The sequence below is a fragment of the Cnephaeus nilssonii genome (assembly GCF_951640355.1).
Source record: "Cnephaeus nilssonii genome assembly, chromosome: 11".
Lineage (NCBI taxonomy): Eukaryota > Metazoa > Chordata > Mammalia > Chiroptera > Vespertilionidae > Cnephaeus > Cnephaeus nilssonii.
This window is the reverse complement of record NC_137082.1, coordinates 64,916,534-64,942,543: the sequence shown is the minus strand read 5'-3', so window position 1 is coordinate 64,942,543 and position 26,010 is coordinate 64,916,534. Positions and strand designations below refer to the sequence as shown.

Sequence of the window (26,010 nt, the reverse complement as noted above, 5' to 3'; positions counted from 1 at the left end):
TTGTTCTATCCCTCCTTGCTTTTCTTGCCCACACCCCAGTAATAATTTGTCATCTATTTGCTGCCAGATCCCTGACAAAATATGAAAATTATTTTTAAAAATTCAACCTTACTAAAAACATTATAGCCAAGAATTTTATATTAGTAAAGCTAATTTGCTTTGCAGTGGACCCACTATTGGCTCAAAGGAGTCAAGTTACAAAGAGAAAAGTCTGGGATCTTGGGTTCTGGCTGTTGGTGTAGTATATAATTAATCTAATACAGTTCTGATCCCTTCATAGGTCAGACTCAAATGAAAGTTTTGGACAGCATCTCGAAATGCACATCCACATTTTTGCTCATCCGTGGGCCTCCTTCACAGACCTGTGCTTAAAAAGTCTGGGTTAATCATTTGCATGTTATTGTGGAGTATGGTGTTGATCCCACAACCATTCAAATTTGTCATCTCCATATTTTAACTTTTAAAAATATATACTTTTATTAATTTCAGAGAGGAAGGGAGAGGGAGAGAAAGATAGAAATATCAAGGATGAGAATCATTGATTGGCTGCCTCCTGCATGCCCCACAGTGGGGTTCAAGCCCACAACCTAGGCATGTGCCCTAACTGGGAATTGTACTGTGACCTCCTGGTTCATAGGTTGATGCTCAAACACTGAGACACACCAGCCAGGCCATTTCCATATTTTAATAACACTGACTCCACACATGTGTAAAACTACACACACACACACAAAAAAAAAATTAAAATTATTTTCTTTCTCAGGTCTTGGCGGTACTTGTGTAAATGTAGGTTGTATTCCTAAGAAACTGATGCATCAAGCTGCTCTTTTAGGGCAGGCATTAAGAGACTCAAGGAAATTTGGCTGGGAGTATAATCAGCAAGGTGAGTAATCTATATATATAAAAGCTTAAGTGACCAGCTGACCAGCTGACCAGTAGCTGTGACATGCAATGACCACCAGGGGCAGACGCTCCAACTGGTAGCCATGATGCGCACTGACCACCAGGGGGCAGATGCTCAATGCAGGAGCTGCCGAGCTGCAGTGACTTGGCAGCTGCGGTTCTCAGGTGACACACCAGGAACCAGAGAGGAGGGAGCCCGATTCCAGGGTGTGTCACCCGAGAACCACCCTCTCGCAATCTGGGACCCCTCAGGGGATGTCAGAGAACCAGTTTTGGCCAATCCCCGCAGGCCAGGCTCCACTGGTGCACAAATCCGTGCACCGGGGCTCTAGTGAAGTGGTCAGCAAACTGCGGCTCGTGAGCCACATGCGGCTCGTGAGCCGCGATTTGCCGCTCTGTTGACTAATGAGTTTGCCGACCACTGACCTAGACTCTCAATTCCAATAATTACAGGCTGTTGTTGTTCCTTGTGATTAAGCCCCTATCCCAGTGGTCGGCAAACTCATTAGTCAACAGAGCTGCAAACTGCAGCTCGCGAGCCGCATGTGGCTCGTGAGCCGCAGTTTGCCAACCACTGCTCTAGTGGAATATAAAGATTGGGAGAAAAGAAAGAATGGATTTCTTAGAGAAAGACTTGCTATTTGTATTTCTATAGCTGAGTTTAAAATTCGTTTAATAAACATTCATTAGGAGCCTTCTGTGGTCCTGCTCCTGATTGCATAGGTTTGAGGTGGGTCCTAGAATCTGTATATTTTAACATGATTCCCAGGGGTCCTAATGTGCAGCCATGTGTGGGAACCTCTAATATAGAATGTGTTTTACAAGAACCAGAAACAAGAATATGCAGTGTGAATTTAACTGATAAGGTCCTTGGGATAAATGATACTTTAAGGGCTGGAAAAATAGCTTTTCCAGCTATTGGGGAAATGAGGCAGTTATCTTAGGATATGAGGGTATGTGCCACTGCTGGGTTGTAACCTCCTGGGATTATGGGGTGGGAATTGGGTAATGTAGTAACAGAATAACTCTCTGGATTCCAAAATCTTAGTTGACTTTTATTATAAACGTTTACTTGGCCAAGCCTTTCTGCACTGTGACCTCTTTCTCTTGCCTACACTGTAATGTCCCATGTTCCTGATGATTAGTGGTGGGGCCTTTCTTGAGAGTGCTAGAGGCGGTGAGTCTCCCAGTGTGACCAGAGGTGAACCCTCAGTTGGCTGGGTTTGTCTTCAGGGATCTCATCCAGTTTGATGGGAGCCGCCGGCTGGCTTCTGTGTCTTATAAATGTGGTGCAGGGAGACGGTGTCTCCTTTGGGAACCAGCATCAGCAGATAAGGTGAATGCCTGGGAATAAACTCCACCTAAAAGGTACAGGGATGATGAGAAATCTGATTCCATCAACTCCCATCCCAACTTCAAAAGGAAGTGCGTAGCATTTTAATAAAAATGGTATGCAATGGTGGTACTAAACACATTTATCATAAAGAAATATAGGATATTCACTATCATAAAACCACCACCAGGTGAACCAAATGGGACTAGCCTGGGCCTGTCTGGGGAGGCGAATATGCAGTGCTCGCTGACCTGAGACTTGCTTCCCTTCACATGTAGAAGGCCCCGTGCAACCAGCCAACCATGTGAAAATGTCCATGCGTGCTCCTGAGAACTGATGATCTTCTTGCCTCATAACTTTGCATGCACGGCCATGAGAGAGCCAGTTTTCTCCATTCTGTTCTCCATGGATATTTTTTCCAGTTTTATTCTTTTCAGAATTATGCTTTTTTGCATGGTTTATAATATAAAAGAGGAAGAAGTGTAAACCATAACTGGTATAAAAAAGGTTTAAGTTGCTAATTATTTTCTGTTCATTTCTTGATTTTTAAAGCAACATGTCATGTGGCTTGTGCGTTTCTATATAATTTACCATTTACAGTAAGATTCACTTGATAACTTCACCCTGGTTACTTATTTTCAGTAAAGCACAACTGGGAGATCATGACAGAAGCTATTCAAAACCATATTGGCTCTCTAAATTGGAGCTATGGGCTGTCTTTGAGGGAGAAGTCTGTGGCTTATGTAAATTCATATGGAGAATTTGTCGAACACCATAAAATAAAGGTACTCTCTGAATATTTTGTCTTGTTCATTGCTTTCCCTTTATTACTGCTTGTACTTGCCTTGAACTAAAATTCCATATTTATGTTAAGGATTATAGCTAGTGCATGCTCCTCCATTGTTACTGCATTTCATAAGTCTGGCTAAATTAAAGAAATTGCCTTTTAAAGAAAACTATTAATTAAAGTTATTTGCCATCTTTAAAAAAATGTTTTTTATTAATTTCAGAGAGGAAGGGATAAGGAGACAGAGATAGAAACATCAGTGATGAAAGAGAAACATCGATTGGTTGCCTCCTGCACACCTCCTACTGAGGCTCGAGCCTGCACCCCAGCATGTGCCTGACCGGGGTTCAGGCTCATAGGTCGTGCTCAACCACTGAGCACACTGGCTGGGCTCATTGCCATCTTAAAAGAAAAAGTTTAAACAATTTTAAAATATCAAAATTTTAATAGTGTTAATTCTTTTTAAAAATGAAACCTTAATTAAAACCTTAATATATGTTATTCATAAAAGTATTAATAAAGGTAGCATAAGAATTAGTATATTTTATAAAATTATATATGTAATGTTTATGTATTTTACGATCAATATATAAGGAAAATGAAACCATTTTAATGAACACAAAACTTTTAAATTGGAGTTATGAAAGACGGTCAGATATCATCCTCAACACCTCGTTTATTTTTGTACTCTGCTTTTATAGCACAGCGTGCAATAATCTTGACAGAATTTGAGGGTATTTTGTAGTCATTTCTTGTCTCTAGAAAGGTGTGAGGTGGTCCAATTAAAGCTACCCCTTTAGAACTATACATGGGCTAATTTAAATGGCATCATTCACATGGAACATAATTAGAAATACCTGGTATACGCCAATCAGTTTCCGTTCTCACACTGTCATATACCTGGTATAGTTGGTTGAATAAGCCCATCATTCTCAGCCAGACTTGCCTCTTCTATGCTTGCTCACTTAGTGATACCAGTGACTCTCCAGTTACTCCAGCAAGAAACTTCAGGTTCCTCCCACTTCATCCTCACAGCTTGCACTGTTTGTTTGTAGCAGCTCCCTGTCTCCAGGCTGCCCTCCCTCTATCCCACTGAAACCACCTCCTGGTTTAAACACTTTCATTGCTTTTTGAATTTTTAAAATGTGAATATAGCCCAGTTGGCATGGCTCAGTGGTTGAGCGTCGACCTATGAACCAGGAAGGAGGTCATGGTTCGATTCCCAGTCAGGACACATGCCTGGGTTGTGGGCTCGATCCCCAGTAAGGGCCATGCAGGAAGCAACCAATCAATGATTCTCTCTCATCATGGATGTTTCTATCTCTTGCTCTCTGGGGGGAAAAAAGTTAATATATTTATGATTGACTTGTATAATTGAAAATAAAAAAACAATGAACAACCTTTGTTGATATTCCATAGCCTGGATTTGTAGGATGGCATAGAAGCATCTTTACATTTGGCGTTAATCTGTGTGACTTCACCTCTAACACATACTGTCCTCTCCTCTCCTGGCACTTCTGGCAACTTGCTGTTCCCCAGATGCCAGCTGCTTTCAGGCCTGTGTGCATTTTTACTAGTATGTACTATTCTCTCTTTCGATGTCAATTTCTCTAAAATCTTTTCACTTTTCTCATCCCTACTTAAAATGTTACTAACTATGGAGTCATTCTTGCCTAGCTTTCCAGACCCCTACTCCACCCCCACTGTGGTATTTTGGTTAATGTTTTGTAAAGACTTCTATTTTCTATGGTGGTGCTTATCATACTGCATTGCTATTTTTGCATGTATGATGGGAAGCTCCATAAGGGTGGTAACTAATTTGTCCATGGTGTCTGGTGCTTTGTAGTATTGGTTTAAAAGTGAAGTTTACTTTTCTTTTTTAAAGGCAACCAATAGAAAAGGACAAGAGACTTATTATACTGCTGCAAAATTTGTCATAGCAACAGGTGCAAGGCCACGGTATTTAGGAATCCAAGGAGATAAAGAATACTGTATTACTAGGTAAGAGTAAATAGGCCATTTTAACTAAATTATATTATGTTTATGAGTTTCCAGTTTATTCGCTGTTTTATTTCACAAAGTGTTGAATTGATGAATAAAGGAACGTATATACAATGCAAGAAGCTATGTAGTTAACATAATGAAGCAAAGAGAAAATAAGGTTAGATAAATAATAAGGTCGAATTTGCTTACAAAAATATGCTATATGTTTCTAGGTAATTGCTTGGAGAATTTGCCCTAAACTTCCTAGAGATCAACGAATACAATTAGTTTTAGGTTTTAGTGTCTAATATAATAATGAACCTGCTGATCAGGAGAATCGTGGCTATTCCTAATACTGCGGTTTAATAGGAATCTCCCCTGGATAGTTCTACAGAGGACAGTATATAATGTAGTACGATGACTTGCAAAGCTTTTTTGACCAGATGCACAGTAAGAAATACATTTTTTATTGTGCTGTTAGTACTCAGGTGAACACACACACATATCCCAAACTAACAAAATAATATTTCCTCTTATCACATATAATGTAGTCTGAAATTTTCTGTTCTGTTTTTTAAAAAACTTTGCTTGTGATCCACTAATTTGATTTTGAAAAAATGGAGATGTACTTCCTTCTCCACAGGAGAAACTATTACAAGCCTCTAAATTCTTCTAGTGTTCCTTCATTCAAGCCCCACATTGCAATTCAGCCAACAAAGGACCATTGAAACCTAAGTAACTCGTGTCATTTTTATTGCCTAGGTATTCTTTTTCTTATTTTTATTTTTCAGTGATGACCTTTTTTCTCTGCCTTATTGCCCTGGCAAAACATTAGTAGTTGGTGCATCTTATGTGGCTCTGGAATGTGCAGGATTTCTGGCTGGCGTTGGCTTAGATGTCACAGTTATGGTGCGTTCAATCCTTCTTCGTGGCTTTGATCAAGAAATGGCAGAGAAAGTGGGTTCCTACATGGAGCAACATGGTGTTAAGTTCTTAAGAAAATTTATACCTGTGATGGTGAGTCTGAATGTCATTTGGAATTCCTTTTATTTTCTTTTTATTCTCTCTTTCATTAGCTTTTTATTTTACTCCTCCTCCATTTTATTTAATAAATTGGTCTGTAGTCAATAGCAAACCTTGAAGACAATGTTTCCACCCTGGATCTACAAAACTGGCCCCCTTTGGTCCCGGCCCCTCCTCCTCTGATACGGTGGTGTCCTTCCTCCTCTCAGCTCGGACTTCCTCTTCTCTCACTGTTCCCCTCTCCTTCTCTCACCTTTCAGGGACATCCCATCTTCAGCTAATTGTCTTCTTTTTCCTCTGTCATGATGCCCTGCAGTTTCTCTCATCTTTAAACAAATAAGCCTTCCCTTCCCTCTCTGTCTTTCGGGCTGGGTCCCCATACACCCACACTCACCTGTATGCCCTAGGACCGTTTATTTTCTGTCTCCTTTAGATAGAATCATTACATTGTTTATCCTTACTAGGTTCAACAGTTGGAGAAAGGTTCACCTGGAAAGCTGAAAATAGTGGCTAAATCCACTGACGGGCCAGAAACTATTGAAGGAGTATATAACACAGTAAGTTTTTATTTCATAAGCAGGAAGTGGTTGAACACACTCATAAATTAGCACAGAAGAAGCTTATGGGAACATTATAATAGCTTAACATTTTTTGGATTCTTTGTTAGAGTATAATAAATATGGAAGGTAGTTTGTTGACATTTGATAATGGTGTATGAAGAATACCATGCTAAAATACATGTGTATGTGTAACTATACATAGAACAAAATATGGAAGCAGATATACCTGTTATTAGTACTTTGTTCAGGGACATTAGATATCTTAAACATTTCTGCATTTGAATATTTTTGCAATAAACAATGAATCCTATATAATAAACCCCTAACATGCAAATTGATCGAACAGCGGAACAACCAGTTGCTATGATGCGCACTGACAGACCAGGGGGCAGATGCTCAATGCAGGCGAACACAGCAGCATAGGCGGGAGCCTGTCCCGCCTCCGCTGTAGGCACGTGGTAAGGAGCAAGGGGTCCTGGCTGCAAGAGGGCACAGGCCAGGCTGAGGGATCCCTCACCCCCACCTGCTCCCCCAAGTGCATGAAATCGTGCACCAGGCCTCTAGTTTTATAATAAAGACAGTAATAAATATAATTTCAAAAAACAAATAATATGAAATATCCAAAAAGTGTGAATATTCCATGGATTATTTTGGATGGCAATGATTCTGATTTAAATTGCTGATATTTGGATGACAACATTTCTTTTGTAAAGTTTATAGTTCTAATACAAACTGTACATGTCTGTTTTATATACTCATACACTTTTTTTAGTTAAAAAAGGAAATGTAGAGAGTCAACAAAGTAAAAAATATATTAGAAAATAAAAGCTCTTATTTGATCATTTATTCTTAGATTATTTTGAGTTTTCTTTGTACCTATTCATATTATTTGTGAATAACCACAGTTTATTTCTTTTTTCCACTGTCTTCCTCATTACTTCTTTATCTTGCATAAGTACACTGCTAGCTCGGACCTCCAGTACAGTGCTAACCAGAAATGGCCATAGCAGCCATGCTTGTCTTGTTCTCGATATCGAAGGAATGTATTCGTGTTTCCTTATTTAAGAATAATGTTGTTGGTAGGGTTTTGGTAAAGATTCTTAATCAAGTTAAAGAAATTATTTTCTGGCCCTAGCCAGTTTGGCTCAGTGGATAGAGCGTCAGCCTGAGGACTGAAGGGTCCCTGGTTCAATTCCAGTGAAGGGCACATGCCCGCCTGGGTTTCGGGCTCAATCCCCAGTAGGGGGCGTGCAGGAGGCAGCTGATCAATGATTCTCTCTCATCGTTGATGTTTCTATCTCTCTCTCTCCCTCTCTCTTCCTCTCTGAAATAAATAAAAATATATTTTTTTAAAAAATTCTTTTTTGTTTGCTGATGCTAAGGGTTTTTGTTTTTTGGTTGTTTTTTAAATCAAGAGTGTATGAGTTCAATTGTAATAGTTCCTTTTGTAGCTGTTGATAATCAAGGTTTTTTTAAAATTTGTTAATGTGTTGAATTATATTGATTTTCTAATATTCAATCAACTTTTTATTCCTGATATAAAGGTGCTACTTATATGTTGTTTGACTTATTTATTTAGAATTTTTGCATTATATTCATGAATAATTGGCTTATAATTTCCTTACACATATTGAAATGTTCAGATTTTCTAACTCATGAAAGAAGTTTGGAATATGTTTCCTCTTTTCTGTTCTCTGGAAGAATTTATGTGGTATTAGAACATTCTTTGTTTGCTAGAATTCACTGATGCAACCATCTGAATCTAGAATTTTCTGTGTATATCCTATCTAATAATCCTATCTAATAAAGAGGGAATATGCAAATTGACCATCACTCAGTCACAAATATGGCTGCACCCACAGCTGAGGCCAAGTACCCATAAGGAACCTTAATGAGCAATCAGCAGGGACCTGAGGCTACTCCCTCTCCTGCCCCCTTGGGGCTTGACAGGGGACCTCAGGCCGCGCCCTCCACCAGGTGGGGCTTGACAGGGGACTTCAGGCCGCGCCCCCCACCCTGGCACCAGGCCGGGGGACCTCAGACCGCAATCCCCGCCTGGTGGGGCTTGATGGGGGACTTCAGGCCACATCCCTCACCCCAGCACTGGGCCAGGGGACCTAAGGCTGTGCCATCCTGCCTGGCTGGGCTTGACAGGGGACCTTAGGCTGTGCCCCCAACCCAGAAGGGCTTGACAGGGGACCTCAAGGTGCACCCCCAGTGCTGGGTCAGGGGAACTCAGGCCACACCGCCCACCCAGCGGGGCTTGATGGAGGACCTAAGGTTGTGCCCCCCTGCCGGTGGGCTTGATGGCGGACCTCAGGCCATGCCTCCCACCCAGCGGGGCTTGACGGGGGACCTCAAGGCCCGCCCCCCACCCTGGTCTGGGCTGGGGTACTTCAGGCCATGCCCCCCATCCTGACACGGGGCCAGGGGACCTGAGGCTATGCCCCCTGCCTGGCGGGGCTTGACAAGGGTGGGACTGGCTGGGTCTGTATCTAGTCCAATCAGGGTGGGGGGAGGGGGCAGGTCTGGGTCTCATGCGATTTTGAGGTGCATGTGGGTGGGCAGGGACTTGACTCTGGGTCCTGTGGTGCACCCCAGACTCTGACAGGAGGAAGGTTTTCATATACATTTTACTAATTTTCTTTCATCTCTAACATTTTTATTATAGAGAAAGGGCAAATAGCAATATTAAATTATTTCCTCTAATTAATCCCCTTTTAATGTGCATGAATTTCATGCACCAGGCCACTAGTATATATATATATATTTGACCACTGATTCATTTTTTTTAAAACAATCAAAGGCTGTTTAAGGCCTTCTATTTTTTTCTTGAGTTTCTTTTGATTAATTACATTTTTCTAAGTATTAGTCCATTTCATCTAAGTTACCAAATATATGGGTATAAAGTTACATATTCTTTAGTTTCTCTCAGCAATATATAATCATTTTTCTCTAGAGGTCTTTTTTGTATTTTGCTAAATTTATCTTTAGTATTTTATGTTTTTTAAGCTATTGTAAATGGTATTTAAATTTTTTTAACTTTAGTATTAGTTGATAGTATATAGAAATACAAATGACTTCTGTATATTGACCTTGTAGATTCTTAGGATTTATGTCTCTATATAAAATCAGTTTCTTCTTTCCAATCTACATGCTTTTTATTTCTTTTTCTTGCTTTGTTGCACTAGTTAAGAACTCTAGTACAGTGCTGAATAGACATTGTGAGTGCATATCCTCCTCTTACACCAATCTTAGGGGTGATCCTAACCATTCGGTCTTTTATGATTGCTAGGATGGAAAGCTGTTCTTTTGTTTACAGATGCCTTTTACCGGGTTGGGGAAGTTTTCTTTTATTCTTAGTGTGCTGAGGATTTAATTAGAATCCTCAAGGGTGTGACGTTCTGTCAAATGCTTTTCCCACATCTATTGGGATGATTAATTTGTTTTCTCCTTTATTCTGTTAAAATGATGAATTACATTGATTTTTGCATGTTAAATCAAATTTGTATTTTTGGAACAAACCTCACTTGGTCGTGATCAATTATCCTCTTTAATATTGTTATATTTAATTTGCTAAGATTTTGTTAACGATTTTATATCTTATGTTCATGGAGATATTGGTTTATAATTTTATTTAAATATCCTTGTTTGATTTTGGTGTCAGATGTTTATGCTGGCTTCATAAAAAGGAGTTGGGAAGACTCCTTTCTCTTTTTTCTGGAGGAGTTTGTGTACTACTAGTGTTATTGTTTACTTGTGTGTTCAATTGACTTTACAAGTGAAGTCATTTGGGTCTGGAGTTAATTAATAGGAAGTTTATAAATTGTGCATTCAGTTTTCTTAATGAAAATAGGGTATATTAGTCAGCTAGGGCTACCATAACAAAATACTATAGATAGGGTGGCTTAGGCAAAGGAAATTTAATTTCTCACAGTTCTGGAGGCCAGAAGCATGAGACCAAGGAGTCAGGAGAATTGGTTTCTTCTAGGCCTCTCTCCTTGGCTAGCAGGAGGTTGGTTGCCTTCTCTCTGTCTTTACGTGATTGTTCCCCACTCTGTATGTGTGGGTTCTAATAAGGACTCTAGTCATATTGGATTAGGCCCTACCCAATGGCCTCATTTTATGTTAATTATCTCTTTAAAGGTCCTGTCTCCTAAACAGTTATGTTTTGAGATATTGGGAGTTAGATCTTCAACACATGAATTTGGGTGGGGGCATAATTCAGCATGTAACAAAGCGTTATTCAGATGTGTGTGTAAGATTGATAAATTGTGTCAAGGAGTTATTTGGGGGATGTAATGTACAGCATGGTGACTGTAGTTAATAATACTGTATTGTATATTTGAAAGTTGCTAAGAGAGTAGATCTTAAAAGTTCTCATCATAAGAAAAAAATTTGGCCAAAACCGGTTTGGCTCAGTGGATAGAGTGTTGGCCTGCAGACTGAAAGGTCCCAGGTTTGATTCCGATCAAGGGCATGTACCTTGGTTGGGGCACATCCCCAGTAGGGGGTGTGCAGGAGGCAGCTGGTCGATGTTTCTAGCTCTCTATCCCTCTCCCTTCTTCTGTAAAAAATCAATAAAATATATTAAAAAAAAAATTTGTATAACTGTGTGGTGATGGTTGTTAACGAGACTTACTGTGGTGACCATTTCACAATATATACAAATATCAAATTACGTTGTACACCTGAAGCTAATATGTTATATATCAATTATACCTCAATTAAAAATGCATTTTGACCTCAAAAAAAGGAATTTACTTAATCTGTCAAATTTATTGGCATAGGGCATTCATAATAGTTATTAGTATTTTAATGTCTGAAGGATCGATAGTGATGTTCCGCTTTCATCCCTGATATTGATAATTTGTCTCTCTCTAAATATAGGTTTTATTAGCAATTGGCCGTGAGTCCTCTACAAGGAAAATAGGCTTGGAGAAGATTGGTGTCAAAATCAGTGAGAAGTATGTACCTGTGGGATCATTGCACTATTGATGCACAAAGCAAAATGTTTCTACAGATCACCTCTTAAAATTCTCATTTAATTATTAAGATGCAAAATTTTAAAATGCTTTAATGTTATTTTATAATAAATACTGTCCCAGCTCTGTTATCAGTTTTTTTTCATTAATCAATCAGTAACTTTATTGTGTGCCTTAAAGAGCTCATGCATGATTTTTAAAAATAAAATCAAAACAATTATTTTTTTCACCTACTATCTGATTTAAAGTGAATTATATATCCGTGGTCAGGCAAGGAGAAAAATTTCAAAGCTCTACGTGCAATTCTGGGGGAAATCTGGGAATATCCTCGACATCCAAAAAATGAGCATGGTTTCATCAACCAGCAAGTTGTTTTCTTTTGGAACTACAGATACCTTTGTTATTATAAGTCGTTGGTCTTATAGACAGGTGATGACTGAGGTGCATGAGTTCTTAGAGAGAGGTCTTTTCTTTATGTACTCAGTTCTCTTGGAATAGTGCTAGTCATCCAGCAGTATAGAGTTAGTCATATGTATATTTACTTTCAAAATCTAATAGGAGTGGCAAGATACCAGTAAACGACCTAGAACAGACCAACGTGCCCTATGTTTACGCTGTCGGAGATGTCCTGGAAGGTAAACTTGAGCTCACTCCCGTCGCTATACAGGCAGGCAAGCTGTTGGCTCGAAGACTTTTTGGGGGTCATTCAGAAAAGGTACGTTTCTTACTGTTGTTTTTTGAGATAATATCTAAATAAAGATTATGACTTAAAAAATCAGTACAAATAAAACTTTTGTGCTTGTTCTGCAAGTAAAAGGTTCTTCACAAATCATTTGCAGTTGACTTATTATTTACTAGTGGTTTTCAAAAATATTTTTTTAATATCAGCAAGATGTTGTGCTGGGTGATATACAAAGGACTGGTAGGTTTCAGTACCAAGGGGCTTACTAGGTAGGTGGGGTCCTGAGTAAGAAGAGAGAGGAGCAGTTAATTCTGACTGAAGAGATCTAAAGGGGCCTCCCGGTGGACGGTCGCACTGTCAGAGTAGGAGGGACACTCAGAGTGGATCGGGATGCTGGCCCTGGCTTCATTGCCTGCTTAGTGTGTGAACCTGGTCAAGTTGTTGCACTTCTCTTCACCTCGGTTTCACCATCTGCAACGCTGATGGTTTGAATTAGGTGATTACTACAGTCTCCTCCACCTTTCATGGTCTTTGATCAAAGATTTGGGATGGGCTTTAAGGATGAGCAATTTATTTATTTAAAATACATTTTTATTGATTTCAGAGAGGAAGGGAGAAGGGAGAGAGAGATAGACACACCAATGATGAGAGAGAATCATTGATTGGCTGCCTCCTGCACACCCCCTACTGGGGATCGAGCCCGCAACCTGGGCATGTGGGAATCGAACCCGGGACCCTTGGGCCACAGGCCGATGTTCTATCCACTGAACCACACCAGCTAGGGCTAGGGTGAGCAATTTAAAATTGAGGAAGCAAAGGGCTCTTTTGGTAAGGAGATAATTCAAAGAAAAGCCCAGAGCTCTGCAGTGCTTGGTTTGTTTTAGGACTCTGAGCAGTCTCTCAGGCGTTCCCAACTGGGGAGGGTCATGCTGTGCTCCATCAGGAGCACTGTGGGTGTGCACAGCTCTTGGTGGATGAAGAATGACTGGGGAGGTGGTATTACTGGGTATCAGGAATTCTAACCATTCTGTCACTCATGTAGGCAGAGCGATTGGTGATAGAGGAGTACAACTGGAAATGAGGCTGGAAAATTGATTTGGTGCCATATCATCAGAACTCTGTGATGCCACAGTAAAGAATCAGTCGGGCCTTCTGTAGGCAGTGGCAGCTGTTGGAGATCTTACTTTTATTTATCCCCAACTTTTCACTTAGTAAGATGTCAAACCACAGAAAGAATAGTAGCAGTCACTCACATTACCCTTTCACTTAGATTTTCCAGTTATTAATGTTTTGCCATTTTCTCTCTCTCCTTTGCTGGTGTGTGTGTGTGTGTGTGTGTGTGTGTGTGTGTGTGTGTGTGTACATTTTTTTCTGCTGAGCTATTTGAAATAAGTGGCAGATATCAGTGATGTTATGCTTCTAAATACTTCAGGATGTACAACAAGGATATTCACTTCCATAACCACAATTTCATTTCTGTAGCTGAGAATTCAACAATGCAGTAATATTCATCTTTCCTCAGTTGTCCATTGGTATGTGTGCATGTGTTTTGATTCACACAGTACAGGGCTCTTCTGAGTCCTAAGTCTCTTTTAATCTGCTCCAGCCCTCTACCTTGATTTACCTGTTTGTTTGCTTGCTTTACTTTTCATGACTTTGACTTTTGATGAATCCAGGCTACTTTTCTTGTAGAATGTCTCATCTGAATTTCTCTGATTGGTTTTGCATGATTAGGTTAAGGTGAAAAGTTTGGGGCACATATTGTTCATAAGGGATGCTGTGTGCTGCTTATTTTATCACCTCAAGTGCCTTGTAAGGTCATAAAGGAAGACCTTAAATATATGTGGGGACATGGCACTGCTGGCATTAATGGGTGGGGCCAGAAATGCTAAAGGTACAAAGAAGTGCTATTGCATTTCAGGATGTATGGAAGCAGAGTAATTGTTTATTGCTTTTAAAAGTTAGTCATGGTGGCTGTGGGGTAGAGAGATTAGAAGACAGACATTTGTGGGGTGTGTGTGTGTGTGTGTGTGTGTGTGTGTGTGTGTGTAAATAGAGGTTAAAGGTACAGGACTAAAAGGAAGGCTACAGGTAGGGTAAGAGGAAGTCCAGATCAAGTGGAGGAGGTAGTATAAGATGTGGAGAAAGTGTTTCAGATGAAAGGGAGGAAAGTTGAGGAATTATCTGTTGCTTTTTTCTCAATTGATATGAAACAGGAGACAGAGGCATCTGTTGAGGATGAGACTTCCACTGTAAGCCATGGGATATGGGATCAGCTGCTGGTCAATAAATGGACTGATGAGCATTTGATGGCCTAAGAGAAGTCAGAAAACCAGGCAGTCCACATGGTTATGTGATTTTCTCTAGCCATGTTGGAAAAAAGAACACAAATGCTTCACAATTCGCAGGTTAGCAAACATAAAATGGGATGAGAACATATTTTAAGTTAAAGACTCTAGGCTGATGTATATTGTACACAAATCACCTCATTGAAGCAAGTGTACCTGGTGGTGTTTTGGTGTGTTTTTCTTTTTGGGTAAAATAGAAGTCACTCAAACTAGGCAAATTGGGGGAGTTTCTTATAAGTTGATGATGAGTAAGTCAAATCGCGCAGTGACTTAGAACAAGGATCGTGCTAGTGATGGGCCTCACTGCAGTTGGAGCAGGGCTGAGTATGGGAGTCACAGCTGCTCTGGGGCCCTAGTAATATGAAGGGACGCTTCACAGGGTGCCCTTCGGTAGCCTCCCTTGGCCACAACTCTTTTTTTTTTTTTCTGTCAAACTACCACCTGGAGGATCTTCTCTTTGCTCCTAGTCATTTTCCTGCAAAATAAACCATTTGATGCAGTTCGCCTTTTTTTGCATAGGTTTCTGACCAGCTTATGGATTACCTTTCTTTGGAGTTAGATGTCACCCCTGACCTAATAAACTGTAACTTGTTGGCTGGGGTTTGGGCGACATGTAGTGTTCTGGGCAGTATCACCCCTTGAGGACTATGGATGGGCAGGCGCAGAGACGTTCATCCTGGCTATACCCACCTTTTTTCTCTGTTCCTGCACACTGTTTTCTCGCCACACACAGTTTTAATGATGCTTCTGCCTATGTGTTCTAAATCTTCTCCACACAGTCACAGACACACTGTCTTCTCCAGTGCGCTCGCGCTCGCGCTCGCGCCCGCTTTCCCACGGACAGATGCCTAAAGCTGCTGGAAGACTGCATGTAGGGTTCATGGTCTGCACTCTTCTTGTGCTGTCCACTTGTGCTGTGTCTCGGTCAGAGAAGGGCTGGGAGGGGCGCCATTGTGACCATGGGACTCATGCAACCCTGGCCCCTAAGTACACACGTGCCATCTCCACTTGATGGTCCAGGGCGTTCACTCAGTCCCACACTATTGAGCAGCTTTTTTGCACATCATGTCAGTGACACCATTAAATGAAATGGCCAAGGGTGGTCTGAGCATCAGGTGAAATAGTGTAATTCTCTATCACCTGGTAGAGATGCTCCAGAATCGTGGGGAATGGAATGAAAAAATTGTAGAAAATGTCTGTAGGGGCAATAAAGTGTACTATCTTCTCCTATACTGTGATTTTCAGACCAGAAGTCTGAGGTTGGGGCACTGGGAGAGCCAGTCCTATTCATTGGTCACTGGCCAGCTTGTGGTCTCTGCCCTGTAGTCAGCGGTCACCCCATCTCCTTTAGTGTAACTTAGAATTCCCTGATGTTGTGATGTGTCAGAACCAGTTACATTGAACTGGACTTACTTAGTTTCCTTTTATAAATGTATATGATAGAGATTTTTGTTATTTAAAGAAAGTGTTACAAAATAAGAGCGTGTAATTTTTGTTTGTCTTTCAGTGCAATTATATTAATGTTCCAACTACAGTGTTTACTCCTCTGGAATATGGCTGCTGTGGATTATCTGAAGAGAAAGCTATTGAAATATATAAAAAAGAGAATCTAGAAGTAAGATTATGTTTTGTTTATTTTTTAAGAATCTCTCTTTTAATGACCTGTCTTCTCAGTAACTTCATTTTGTCATTTTGCAAGTTATTATAATGGTTATATTATAGGAAACCAGCCTATTTTAGACAAATTAAAAATTAAATAATTTAAACCATATCTCTCTTGCAAACTAATAATACAGTTGGGGAAAGAGAGATGTATACTGTATGCATTAGGACTTTTGAATTACAGGTAACAAATATCTACTTGAGTAAGCTTACACAAGGAAGCACAAGTTATTATGAGATCTTTTGGGGAATGTATCAAGGCCTTAGAAAGGGCTAAGAACCAGAAATTGTAAGACCGTCTCACCTCTTTCTTTTACTTGCTTGGGGTTTATGTGTATGTTTGTGTGTATGCATGCAGTTCATTCCTCTGTTCCTGCGGATAGACTTTATTTGCTCTTAGAATGCACATAGCAGCCAAACTATGGCCATTCTTTTGCCCCCAAGTTTGTCTGATAATTCTGGACTTAAAAGGAACTGATCAGCTCACTGTTTCTCAGTCTTAATTCATAATTGGTCCAAGCTGGGTCTGCCATCCAACCACTTCCATTTGGTATGATGGTAGCCAGACTCATGGAGTGTCAACATGGCCCTTGGAACCTACACTATCCGTGGACTCTAGGTGGGAAAGATGGGCAGTTCCCATGGTTTTTATGGGCTGTGGGCCATTTAGACTCTGACAAAGATGTCCTCCATACGTTTATTTCCACCTCTCCTTCACCACTGCCCCATTTACACACAACAACCTTATAAATATTTTTCTGCATTTTGGTGGTGGCTTGAGTATCTTTTTTCTGCACACTCTCCCAACATAGGAAGTATAGAGAGGAAAAAGAAAAGAGTTGGAGGATTATTACTACTTGAGGTTTTAAGCAAAAGAGTGTTGAAATTTCAGTTCTCTCTCTTAAAGACATTTTAATTTATTACTGGGAATTTCCTTAAACTATAGCACTGATATTCCCTAGTTAAATGGCCTAATGGCTTATTGAAACTCATAACTTACACTTTTGGTGTTGGGAAATGTATTATGAAAACTTTATAATGTTGTATCTTAGGGAATAGGGAGGCCCAAGGAGAGGGAGAGAGATGGGAGAACACCAGTTTAGTGGAGCAGTGAGAACACACACATTTATCAATTAACTTTGCCATCTTATATGGGCATTGTTCATGGCGCCCTAAAACACTTATAATAGTAACTTCAGAGATCACTATTTACACATAACCCATAACAAACATAATAATAATGAAAAAGTTTGAAATATTGTAAGAAATACCAAAATGTAACATAGAGACAAAAAGCAAATGCTATTGGAAAAATGGCACTGATAGACTTGTACTACCCAGGGTTGCCACAACCTTCAAGTAAAATCATGCAATATCTGCGAAGCACAATGAAGTGAAGCACAATAACACCAGGTACGCCTGTATAGTTGAGCAAAATCATCTCGCTGCTGTTTCCCAGCGTCACAAGAGAGTATCTTACCTCTTATTGCTAGCCCAGGAAAAGATCAAAATTCAAATTTTGAAGTACTCTTTCTACTGAAAGCATATCCCTTATGCACCATTGTAAAGTCAGGAAATCTTAAGTTGAACCATTGTAAGTTGGGGACCATCTGTAGCTTAGAATCCTTTTTTTAAAATCCTGATACCAAACATTAACCCATTGCTTTCTATATGGGTAGATTAGGAGGAACAATTCTGGGAAAATGTATAGCTTCCCCAAGCAGGATGGAGGTCACATTATGTTTTGCTCTGGGTCTTAGATGATTGAGCCAGATTGAGAAGCCTGAGCAGTGTATTCGGGGTGCTGGAGTGAGGGCTTTCAAGTAGCATAGGTAATGTTCTTAATATCTTTTAATGGGGTTGTATTGTTTCTGCTCTTCCTAGATTTGGTTTGACAATGAACCTTGTAAGAAGGTTGTAAACTTGTCAAAGACAGGATCTAAGTCTTTATTTCTTTTCAACCCACACACAGCCTAGTGCATTGCCTTGGATGGCAGTACTCTATAAATGTTGGAGAATTGAATTTAGTTAATAGATTTTTTGGACTAACAGTAGAGCAAAATAAAGGTCAACACACTTGTGCAGCTGGCATTTTAGGAGCTCTGGCCCAGGTACTCCAATCAGCTACATAAAATTGGGATCATGGAACTCTAAATTTTTGAAAGCTGTTATAGAGATTATCATCTATAATAATCTATAATAATAAAAGGATAATATGCTAATTAAACTTGACGTCCTTCTGGATGAAGCCGGAGCCAGAGGGAAGCCCAGGTCCTGGGTGCCAGAGGGAAGCCGGTGCCGCAGCCGGGGGAGGGAAGGCCTACTCTTGCACGAATTTCATGCATCTGGCCTCTAGTGTTTATATAATTGAAGAGCATATCAAGGAGTGATTTTTATATATGCTAATCTTGGCCTCTTTCTCTCTCTTCTTGTTTTCCAGGTATATCATACTTTGTTCTGGCCTCTTGAATGGACAGTAGCCGGCAGAGACAACAATACTTGTTATGCAAAGATAATTTGCAATAAAGTTGATAATGTACGTAATGTGACTGGAAGCTGAAATGCTGTAATTTTTAAATGTAGCTTTTATTCTAGCATGTGGATTTTTACGATCTCTTTAAAGGTAGTTTTCAGGGAAAGGCATAAATCCTTCAAATTATTACCCAGTTAATGTGTTTGCACTGGTTGAACAAGTGACAGATTGTGACTGAGGCTTACCAATACCTTCTCAAAATAATCATTGAAAGTTGGCTCTTCCCAGACCTAACTGGGCAGTTTAGAACTAGATCATCTGTGAAAATTTTGATCATCAACTAACAAAATGTAAGGTATATGTTTCTGTGCATTTTGTAAAGTGAATGTGTGTCACAAAGCCTTTACAAGGAGATGCTTACACAAAGTGAAAACTCTAGTTAATTAACTAATTCCTAATGAAGCAATTCATTAAAGAAGAATCAGTGGAGTGGAGAGCCCTTGTTGCAGCCTTCTCTGCCTTCCCTGTTATTGAGGTGAATGTGAAACTGACAACAGATGCCTGATTATCGGAGTTTAAAGCACAGTTTATTTAGGACTGGTTGTATCAAGAACACTGAGGGTAGAAATCAGTGTTAGCACTTGGTTCCTCCCTTTTTAAGAGTTTATAATTTATCTGGAGAGAGAAAATACACAATTAGATACATATGAACAGCAATAGCTGACATAAAGTTTACAGAGTAATCTGAGGTTGCTGTCATGAAGTTGTAGGTGCATTTCCAAAGGGAGCAGGCAGAGACTATGCACTGAGGCCCCCTAAAGTGAGCAGGAATGGGGTTTGATTGAGCTGCTGCTGAAACCAAGATTCTCAGCCTTCATATTATTTCTGACCTCGACAGAGTTGTTGACTGTGGCTGTCGGGCCTGAGGCAGAATTTCCAGGTCTGTTTACCCCTCTTCTTGACGCCCGTCTCTGTCTTTTGCCACTCCTTCTGCTCTCCTTCAGCTGTGCCCATGTTTGCTCCCCACCCACACACGTGCTCACTGTCATCAAGAGAGCTTGTTAATTTCTTTTACTACTGTCCATATTTCTGTTTCTAGAGGACCATCCTACTACTATGAATTTTACTATAGCTGAGTGGTAAAAATTGGGAATTAGGTTTTCCTTCTCACAGGACCTGCATTCATTTTCACTTTTAAATGGGGGTTTTACTCTGTCTGGCCTGCCTGTCTTTTCCCAGTTTTCTGAGTGTACGATGCACCACCTCAGATTCCAATTCAGTCTTCTGTGAGGCCCTGGGAACTCCACTTGTCACCCAGAGCCCCTGTGGCCTGTGGCTGTCCTTCCGAAACACTGCTCCTGGAGCTTTCCATTTCAGCACCACCAGTACATGTGTGTGAGTGGCTGCTTTGAACCATTGTTCTTTCTCTAGAATATGAGGAGGCGAGACTTTGTGCCAGCCTCAAGACCTCTGATGCTCTTTCTTTCTGTTGTACACTTTTACTATTGAAGATCGAAACAAAGACTAGAGTTTGATGAAAAACACAGACAAAAGGACATCCTAAGTGCAGTGTACATTGTAAATACACTGTGAATCTTTTTTTAAAATATATTTATAATGAATTTTTTTAGAGAGGGAGGGAGGGAGGGAGAGAGAGACAGAGAGAGAGAGAGATATCCATTGGCTGCCTCCTGCACGGCCCCTTCCAGGGATTGAGCCTGCAACCCAGACATGTGCCCTGACTGGGAATCGAACCAGCAGCCTTCCGGTGTACAGGATGACATCCAAACAACTGAGCCACACTTGCCAGGGCTACACTGTAAATCTGCTTTCTGTCTCAATGGTCTCATCACATGTGCCTTTACCTCATAACATGCAGTCCTGGGGGAAAGCCCCCATCCCCACTGCTCCTTGATCTTCCCTTAGTTATTTAAGGATCCAGGCTACTTGCTTCCTGGACTGGGAATCGCTGCAATGCCAGTGAAACCTACTGCCTTAGGATGATTCCAGTATTGGACTTTAATTCAGATTTGTATGTTGTTATTTAGCACTATCTCAGCATAATTCAGAAATTTCTACCATACATATTAATGAGCTCTTTCATGCAGTGGGTAAATTGCTCGTTTCTAGTAAATTGAGTGGAGATTACTCTGGATGTGCATTTACTGGCTCATTTAACAGATTGTTACAGTGGCTCAGTTTCATGGTAATGTTCTGTGCTGAGTTCAACATTGGTTCTTTTTCTGAATAGATGCTGTCAGTTTGAACTGTGAACTTGCAGTGATTAGGTTCCTATTCAGATCATTAACCTACTGGGCTTCCCTTTGTTTTGTTTTTCTATTAAAGTATCGGGTTATAGGATTTCATGTTCTTGGACCAAATGCCGGTGAGGTTACCCAAGGATTTGCAGCTGCAATGAAATGTGGGCTCACGAAACAGCTACTTGATGACACTATTGGAATTCACCCCACATGTGGTGAGGTACAGAAACGGGAGGTTTTTTAAGTTGACTTCAATTGTTGCAGTTTGAAAAACTATTATGAAGCACGTTGTCAGAAAGTTTTTGTATTAGTAACTACTTTGCATATTTTAAGGAGAATAGATATATTCAGGATGTGTTTTCATAAAGCAGTACTGAAATATTGTTGGCTAAACACAAATTTGTTTTCTTCCTTTCAAACAGGTATTCACCACTTTGGAGATAACAAAGGCATCGGGACTGGACATCACCCAGAAAGGCTGCTGAGGCTAGGCCTGCTGCTATCTAGTCTCCCCGTCTGTTCTCATTCCTTTCAAACATAAGGACGCTCTCGGACCCAGCGAATCTGACCGGGGCACCTGCTCTGTTACAGGGCCCAGTGCAGGGCTTTCTTCACTGCACGTAGATGAGAACGTAGACAAGGAGACAGGCAGCAGCAGGCGTCTGCTCAGCGGTCTCAGCTGACGGGAGAGGCAGTTACACTGCTTCCTTGACGTCTTAGCTCGGAGCTCATGTGAAGTGAGCTAAGACCGATTCTCTTCCAAGTCAGACTGAGCTTTCCTCTCAAGGACCTTTGAATCACATAACTAATCTAAGGCAACCTTTCTGGTTGAAAGTTTTTATCTTTTTGCTTTGTTTCTAAGAAAATATTTTTTCATTGGGGTCGGGGGGGGGGCAATGGTAAGATATGTACACATATAATACCTTAATAGAAAGGATGTTGTACACTGCAGAAATCCTTGAAATAGAGCAAGTGCACATTAAACCAGTCTTTGAAACCAAATATATATATATACACACACACATATATATATATTTTTTTTCAGTCATGAAACTATAAAATGGTGGTCTTCCATCGTGTGGGCATGTAATTCACACGGGGTCACTGGTGAGTGGTGTCTGCGGAAGTGCCCTCAGGTAGCTGGCTGCTTCACCCTCTCCTGGTTCCCTGACAGTAACCACCTGGGAGCCATTCTCCCCTTAGTGTCTCTAGACCGAGCAGAGTGTCTCATGTCAGAGAGAGATGCTTGTAGTTCTATTTCATGTTGATCTTAATATTAAAAAGTTTTACTGTATTATTTGAACTGTATTTAAAGCTTTAAAATGATTCCATCTACAATCTGTTTAATTATAGTCAAGTTCAGTAAGTTATCAGGTGATATGAGAAGATGCCATTTGAATGTATATACCTGTCAGCATCTGAAAGGCCCTTGCAGTGGGAGGCCTATCCAAGGTCCTTGGAACATCTTGTGTTCTTGAGGAACATAGCACACAGCAGCCCAACTCAAGGCTCTTTTAGATAGCACTTGCCTTGGGATTGGATAGTTCTATGGTCGGAATTTCTAAGAAAAAATTGAAGCCAATAAACAATTAGGGAACTCATTCTGTAAACAGGACATTTTGCTACCCTCCCCGGAGGCAGAGAGTAGAGTGGGGATAAGGACCCAAGGTAACTGACGTAGGATCCCATGACTGAGTTGCTTTTTCATTGGGTAGAGTAAAATGTAACTGTCAAAAAAGTGAGGCAGGGTGTAGTAATTGCCAGAACTGAGGTAGAAACAGCATAGCGGGAAACAGGAAGATGTTATGAATTTTCACTGGATGTGAGGCAGGGGTGGGATCATTGAACAGAGTTTACTGGAAGCAGCTATATTAGAACTGAATCGTGAGGGATAAATAGGGTTTCAAATATATGGAGAAGGCTCTGAATGGTACTTTCTATAAATTCAACTCCAATACTAGATAAAGTAATTTTTTAAATGTTGTTCCTGTATTGCAGAGCCACATGCACATACACAGCCAAGGGTTTCCAGAACCCCAACTGAAATGAAACCAGGAAGCATAGAAGTCTTGAGTTCTGCTTTGCACTGGGTGTAGGACAGTAAACTTAAAGCCCAGGCCTGCCCCAGGTGGACTCTCTATTAAGACCTCTGTGTAAAGCTGGGCTCCCAATGGGCTATACCCCCAGTGGAAGGGTGATTGAAATGCACTTTGTCTCACAGAAGGAAGCAGCAAAGATATTTGCCTGTCTTCTCACTGGAATGGGTCGGAGAAAATATTCCATCCAAAGAGTCTGTAACCACTATGCAAGTTATCTTCCCTTAGTAAGGAGGAGAGAAGGCTTGGATATAAACCTCTCTGTAACTGGCTCCCATTCCCTTCTCCCATGCTACTTGCCCCACCCCTTATTTTATCTCTTCTCGTCCTTGATCTTTCCTCCTCTCCTGGAGTAAAGATGGGCCTATATAATGGTGAGAGATCTGTTTTTCCTGGAAGATACACTTTATATGCACCTAATCACGTAACATATCTATCTTCAAGGAAATGAACATCCTCCATTATAGTAGAGATTTTAACATACCTCACTAATTTATTAGATCAAACAAAAAATATCAGCAAAGATAGTTTTGAATAGCACAACTTACAAACTCAGTTTAATGAACTTATGAAGAAGACTGTTTAACATGAATACTTATGCATTTCAAGTGCACATGGAATATTTATGGAATTTGCCATGTACTAGCTCAACAAATTTCAAAAGACTGGTATATATAGATTTTAGCCGTGAGACTAACACTGAGAGCCCAGAGACCTTAACATCCATACAGTATGATGGAAAGTGGAGTATGGAGGTATTGTGAGGTGAGTGAGAGATGAATGGGAGATCAAGCTAGAAAGAGCCAGGAACCAGTCATAAGAAGCAGGGAATTATGGAAAGATCCTAAACTTTGAAGAATAGTAGACTTGAGAATGCCTACCCCCACAACTTACTAGATGCATGAAAAAGTAAATGGTTTAACTTTTCCTATTCTTGATTTAAGTGTTGACAGTATTGGATGTTTCACAGAGTTATAACAATTGAGTACATTTATAAAGTTTTCAATATATAGCATATTGGTGTAGAGTGTCTTAGCTTCTACAGTGATGAGCAGGGGCCTTATTTAAGGAAAGCTCTTATAGACACACAACAGTGTATCCAATAGGTAAGAGACCTATTGACAAATCTGGGCTTTGGCAGCCTCTGAGTTGGGCTCTAAATTGGATTCTCCAACTATGGGTAGTCATTTCCTTGTGTAATCCCCTCCTATAATGTGCAAAGGTTGGTCTGTGTGACAAGTAACATCTGGCAGAAGTGGTTTGTCACTTCTAAGATTAGGTCATCAGAGGACTGCAGCTGAAGTTCTGCTCACTCTCATGCACTCTCTTGGATCGCTTGTTCTGGGAGAAGGCAGCTGCCATATCAGGAAGGCCCAGATGCTGAGGAACTGAAGTCGCCCGCCAACAACAAGAAATTGAGGTCTGTCAGCATCCATGTGAATGAGCTTGGAAGTGAATATTTCCCCAGGCAAGCCTTCCCCTAACCAGCAGCTTGACTGCAATCTCCAGAGACTGTGGACCAGAACAGTCCAGTTAGGCCACTCCCAGATTCCTGACTATCAGAAACTGGGATAATAAATATTTTTCTAGCCACTATGTTTTGGAATAATTTGTTACACAGTAATAGATAAGTTCATGGAAAATTAAAATTAGTACAAATGTCATAGATACCTAAAAGGTCTTAGATTCTTTTTCTAGGGCAGACAAAATAAACCTCACATAGATTTGGGATTTCATCAAAAAGGGATTGGATCTCAGATTTAGCACTGAATTTTATCATCATTGCAGACAAGGAAACCCTAAACAGGGAAGCTTACGGGGCCTTAGTGGAGAACCTTCTAAGTCCATGGGCTTGGGCCTTGAGTGTGGTGGTCCCCTGCTGAACTTCCTTGGAGCACCCCTGATTGTCAAAGATCATGAAAGATTGCTTGGGAAGCCATTCAAATTAGCAAGGGAGAGCAATACCTTCATAATTTCATCTCAAATAGGAGTTAGGGAAAGGCACTTAAGAGTATTGGAGGGGAGGGGCTAGGGCTAGTTAAGGGGTGGCTATATGGCAGAGGTAGGTGAGTGGGTCTGGGCAGTAGTTGGTCAGAATTTGTAAACGCTGCTGGAGCAGTGTCAGTGTTCCTTACAATTTGAGATACATGAGACCATATTGAGTTCCTGTTACTGTAGTCTCTTGGAATATACAGGTCTGAATGAGCTAGTGTTAAAATAGCTCAAGCACCTGGCTGGTTGCTCAGTGGTTAGAGTGTTGGCCCGCAGACTGAAGGGTCATGGGTTTGATTCTGGTCAAGGGCACGTACCTTGGCTGCAGATTCCTCCCCAGCCCGGGCCTTGGTCAGGGCGCATGCAGGAGGCAACCAATCAATGTGTTTCTCTCACATCGATGTTTCTTTCTCTCTTCCACTCTCTTTCTCTCTTCCTAATAATCAGTGGGAAAATATCCTTGGGAGAGGATTAACCAAAAACAAAAACAAAAAAACAGCTCAAGCTTTGGTAATTGGTGTACAATGAGCTTTAGTACACTTTATAGGTTTTTAGTAACAGTGCAGTTTTTCAAATCGTGGTTTTATTTCCCAATGGAGAACTATCTGACAAGGAGATCTATTAGGACTTTATTGCAAGAGATAATCAAATATTTATTGAGACATGCTTCCACCCATGCTGGAATAACAAGTATTAGACTTAACATTTCTCTGTAAACAAACTGGAGGAAATGTGGAACTGCGTTGAGGCATGGAACAATAAGACAGCACAGAACTGAGATTCCTGAGAGAAAGGAAACAAATGAGGTGATTCCCTACAGTTGCCCCAACTTTCTGCATGGAAGTAATTTTCAGACTATAAACTCAAGGGAGAATCCAAACAGAGCTTGACAAGCTTGCTAAATTGAGATAGAAATTGGAGT

At 40.6% G+C, this 26,010-nt stretch overlaps 1 protein-coding gene across 9 annotated transcripts in view; it reads left to right on the top strand.

Moving 5' to 3' along the window:
- Positions 1 to 24,680, top strand: part of TXNRD3 (thioredoxin reductase 3) — a 43,698-nt gene extending 19,018 nt beyond the window's left edge. For 6 of the 9 annotated variants that reach the window (XM_079784964.1, XM_079784963.1, XM_079784961.1 and 3 more), the window contains exons 6-16: positions 764 to 883; positions 2,879 to 3,021; positions 4,909 to 5,024; positions 5,798 to 6,023; positions 6,494 to 6,586; positions 11,480 to 11,556; positions 12,133 to 12,289; positions 16,112 to 16,219; positions 18,707 to 18,802; positions 21,086 to 21,215; positions 21,423 to 24,680. In XM_079784964.1, coding sequence (XP_079641090.1) covers positions 764 to 883; positions 2,879 to 3,021; positions 4,909 to 5,024; positions 5,798 to 6,023; positions 6,494 to 6,586; positions 11,480 to 11,556; positions 12,133 to 12,289; positions 16,112 to 16,219; positions 18,707 to 18,802; positions 21,086 to 21,215; positions 21,423 to 21,541 — 1,385 coding nt within the window. In that variant the 3' untranslated portion in view covers positions 21,542 to 24,680. Of the gene's footprint in view, positions 1 to 763; positions 884 to 2,878; positions 3,022 to 4,908; positions 5,025 to 5,797; positions 6,024 to 6,493; positions 6,587 to 11,479; positions 11,557 to 12,132; positions 12,290 to 14,472; positions 14,665 to 16,111; positions 16,220 to 18,706; positions 18,803 to 21,085; positions 21,221 to 21,422 lie in introns of those variants that run through there. The other 3 variants (XM_079784962.1, XM_079784960.1, XR_013814237.1) reach the window with 2 other exon arrangements.
- Positions 24,681 to 26,010: the final 1,330 nt, after the last annotated feature.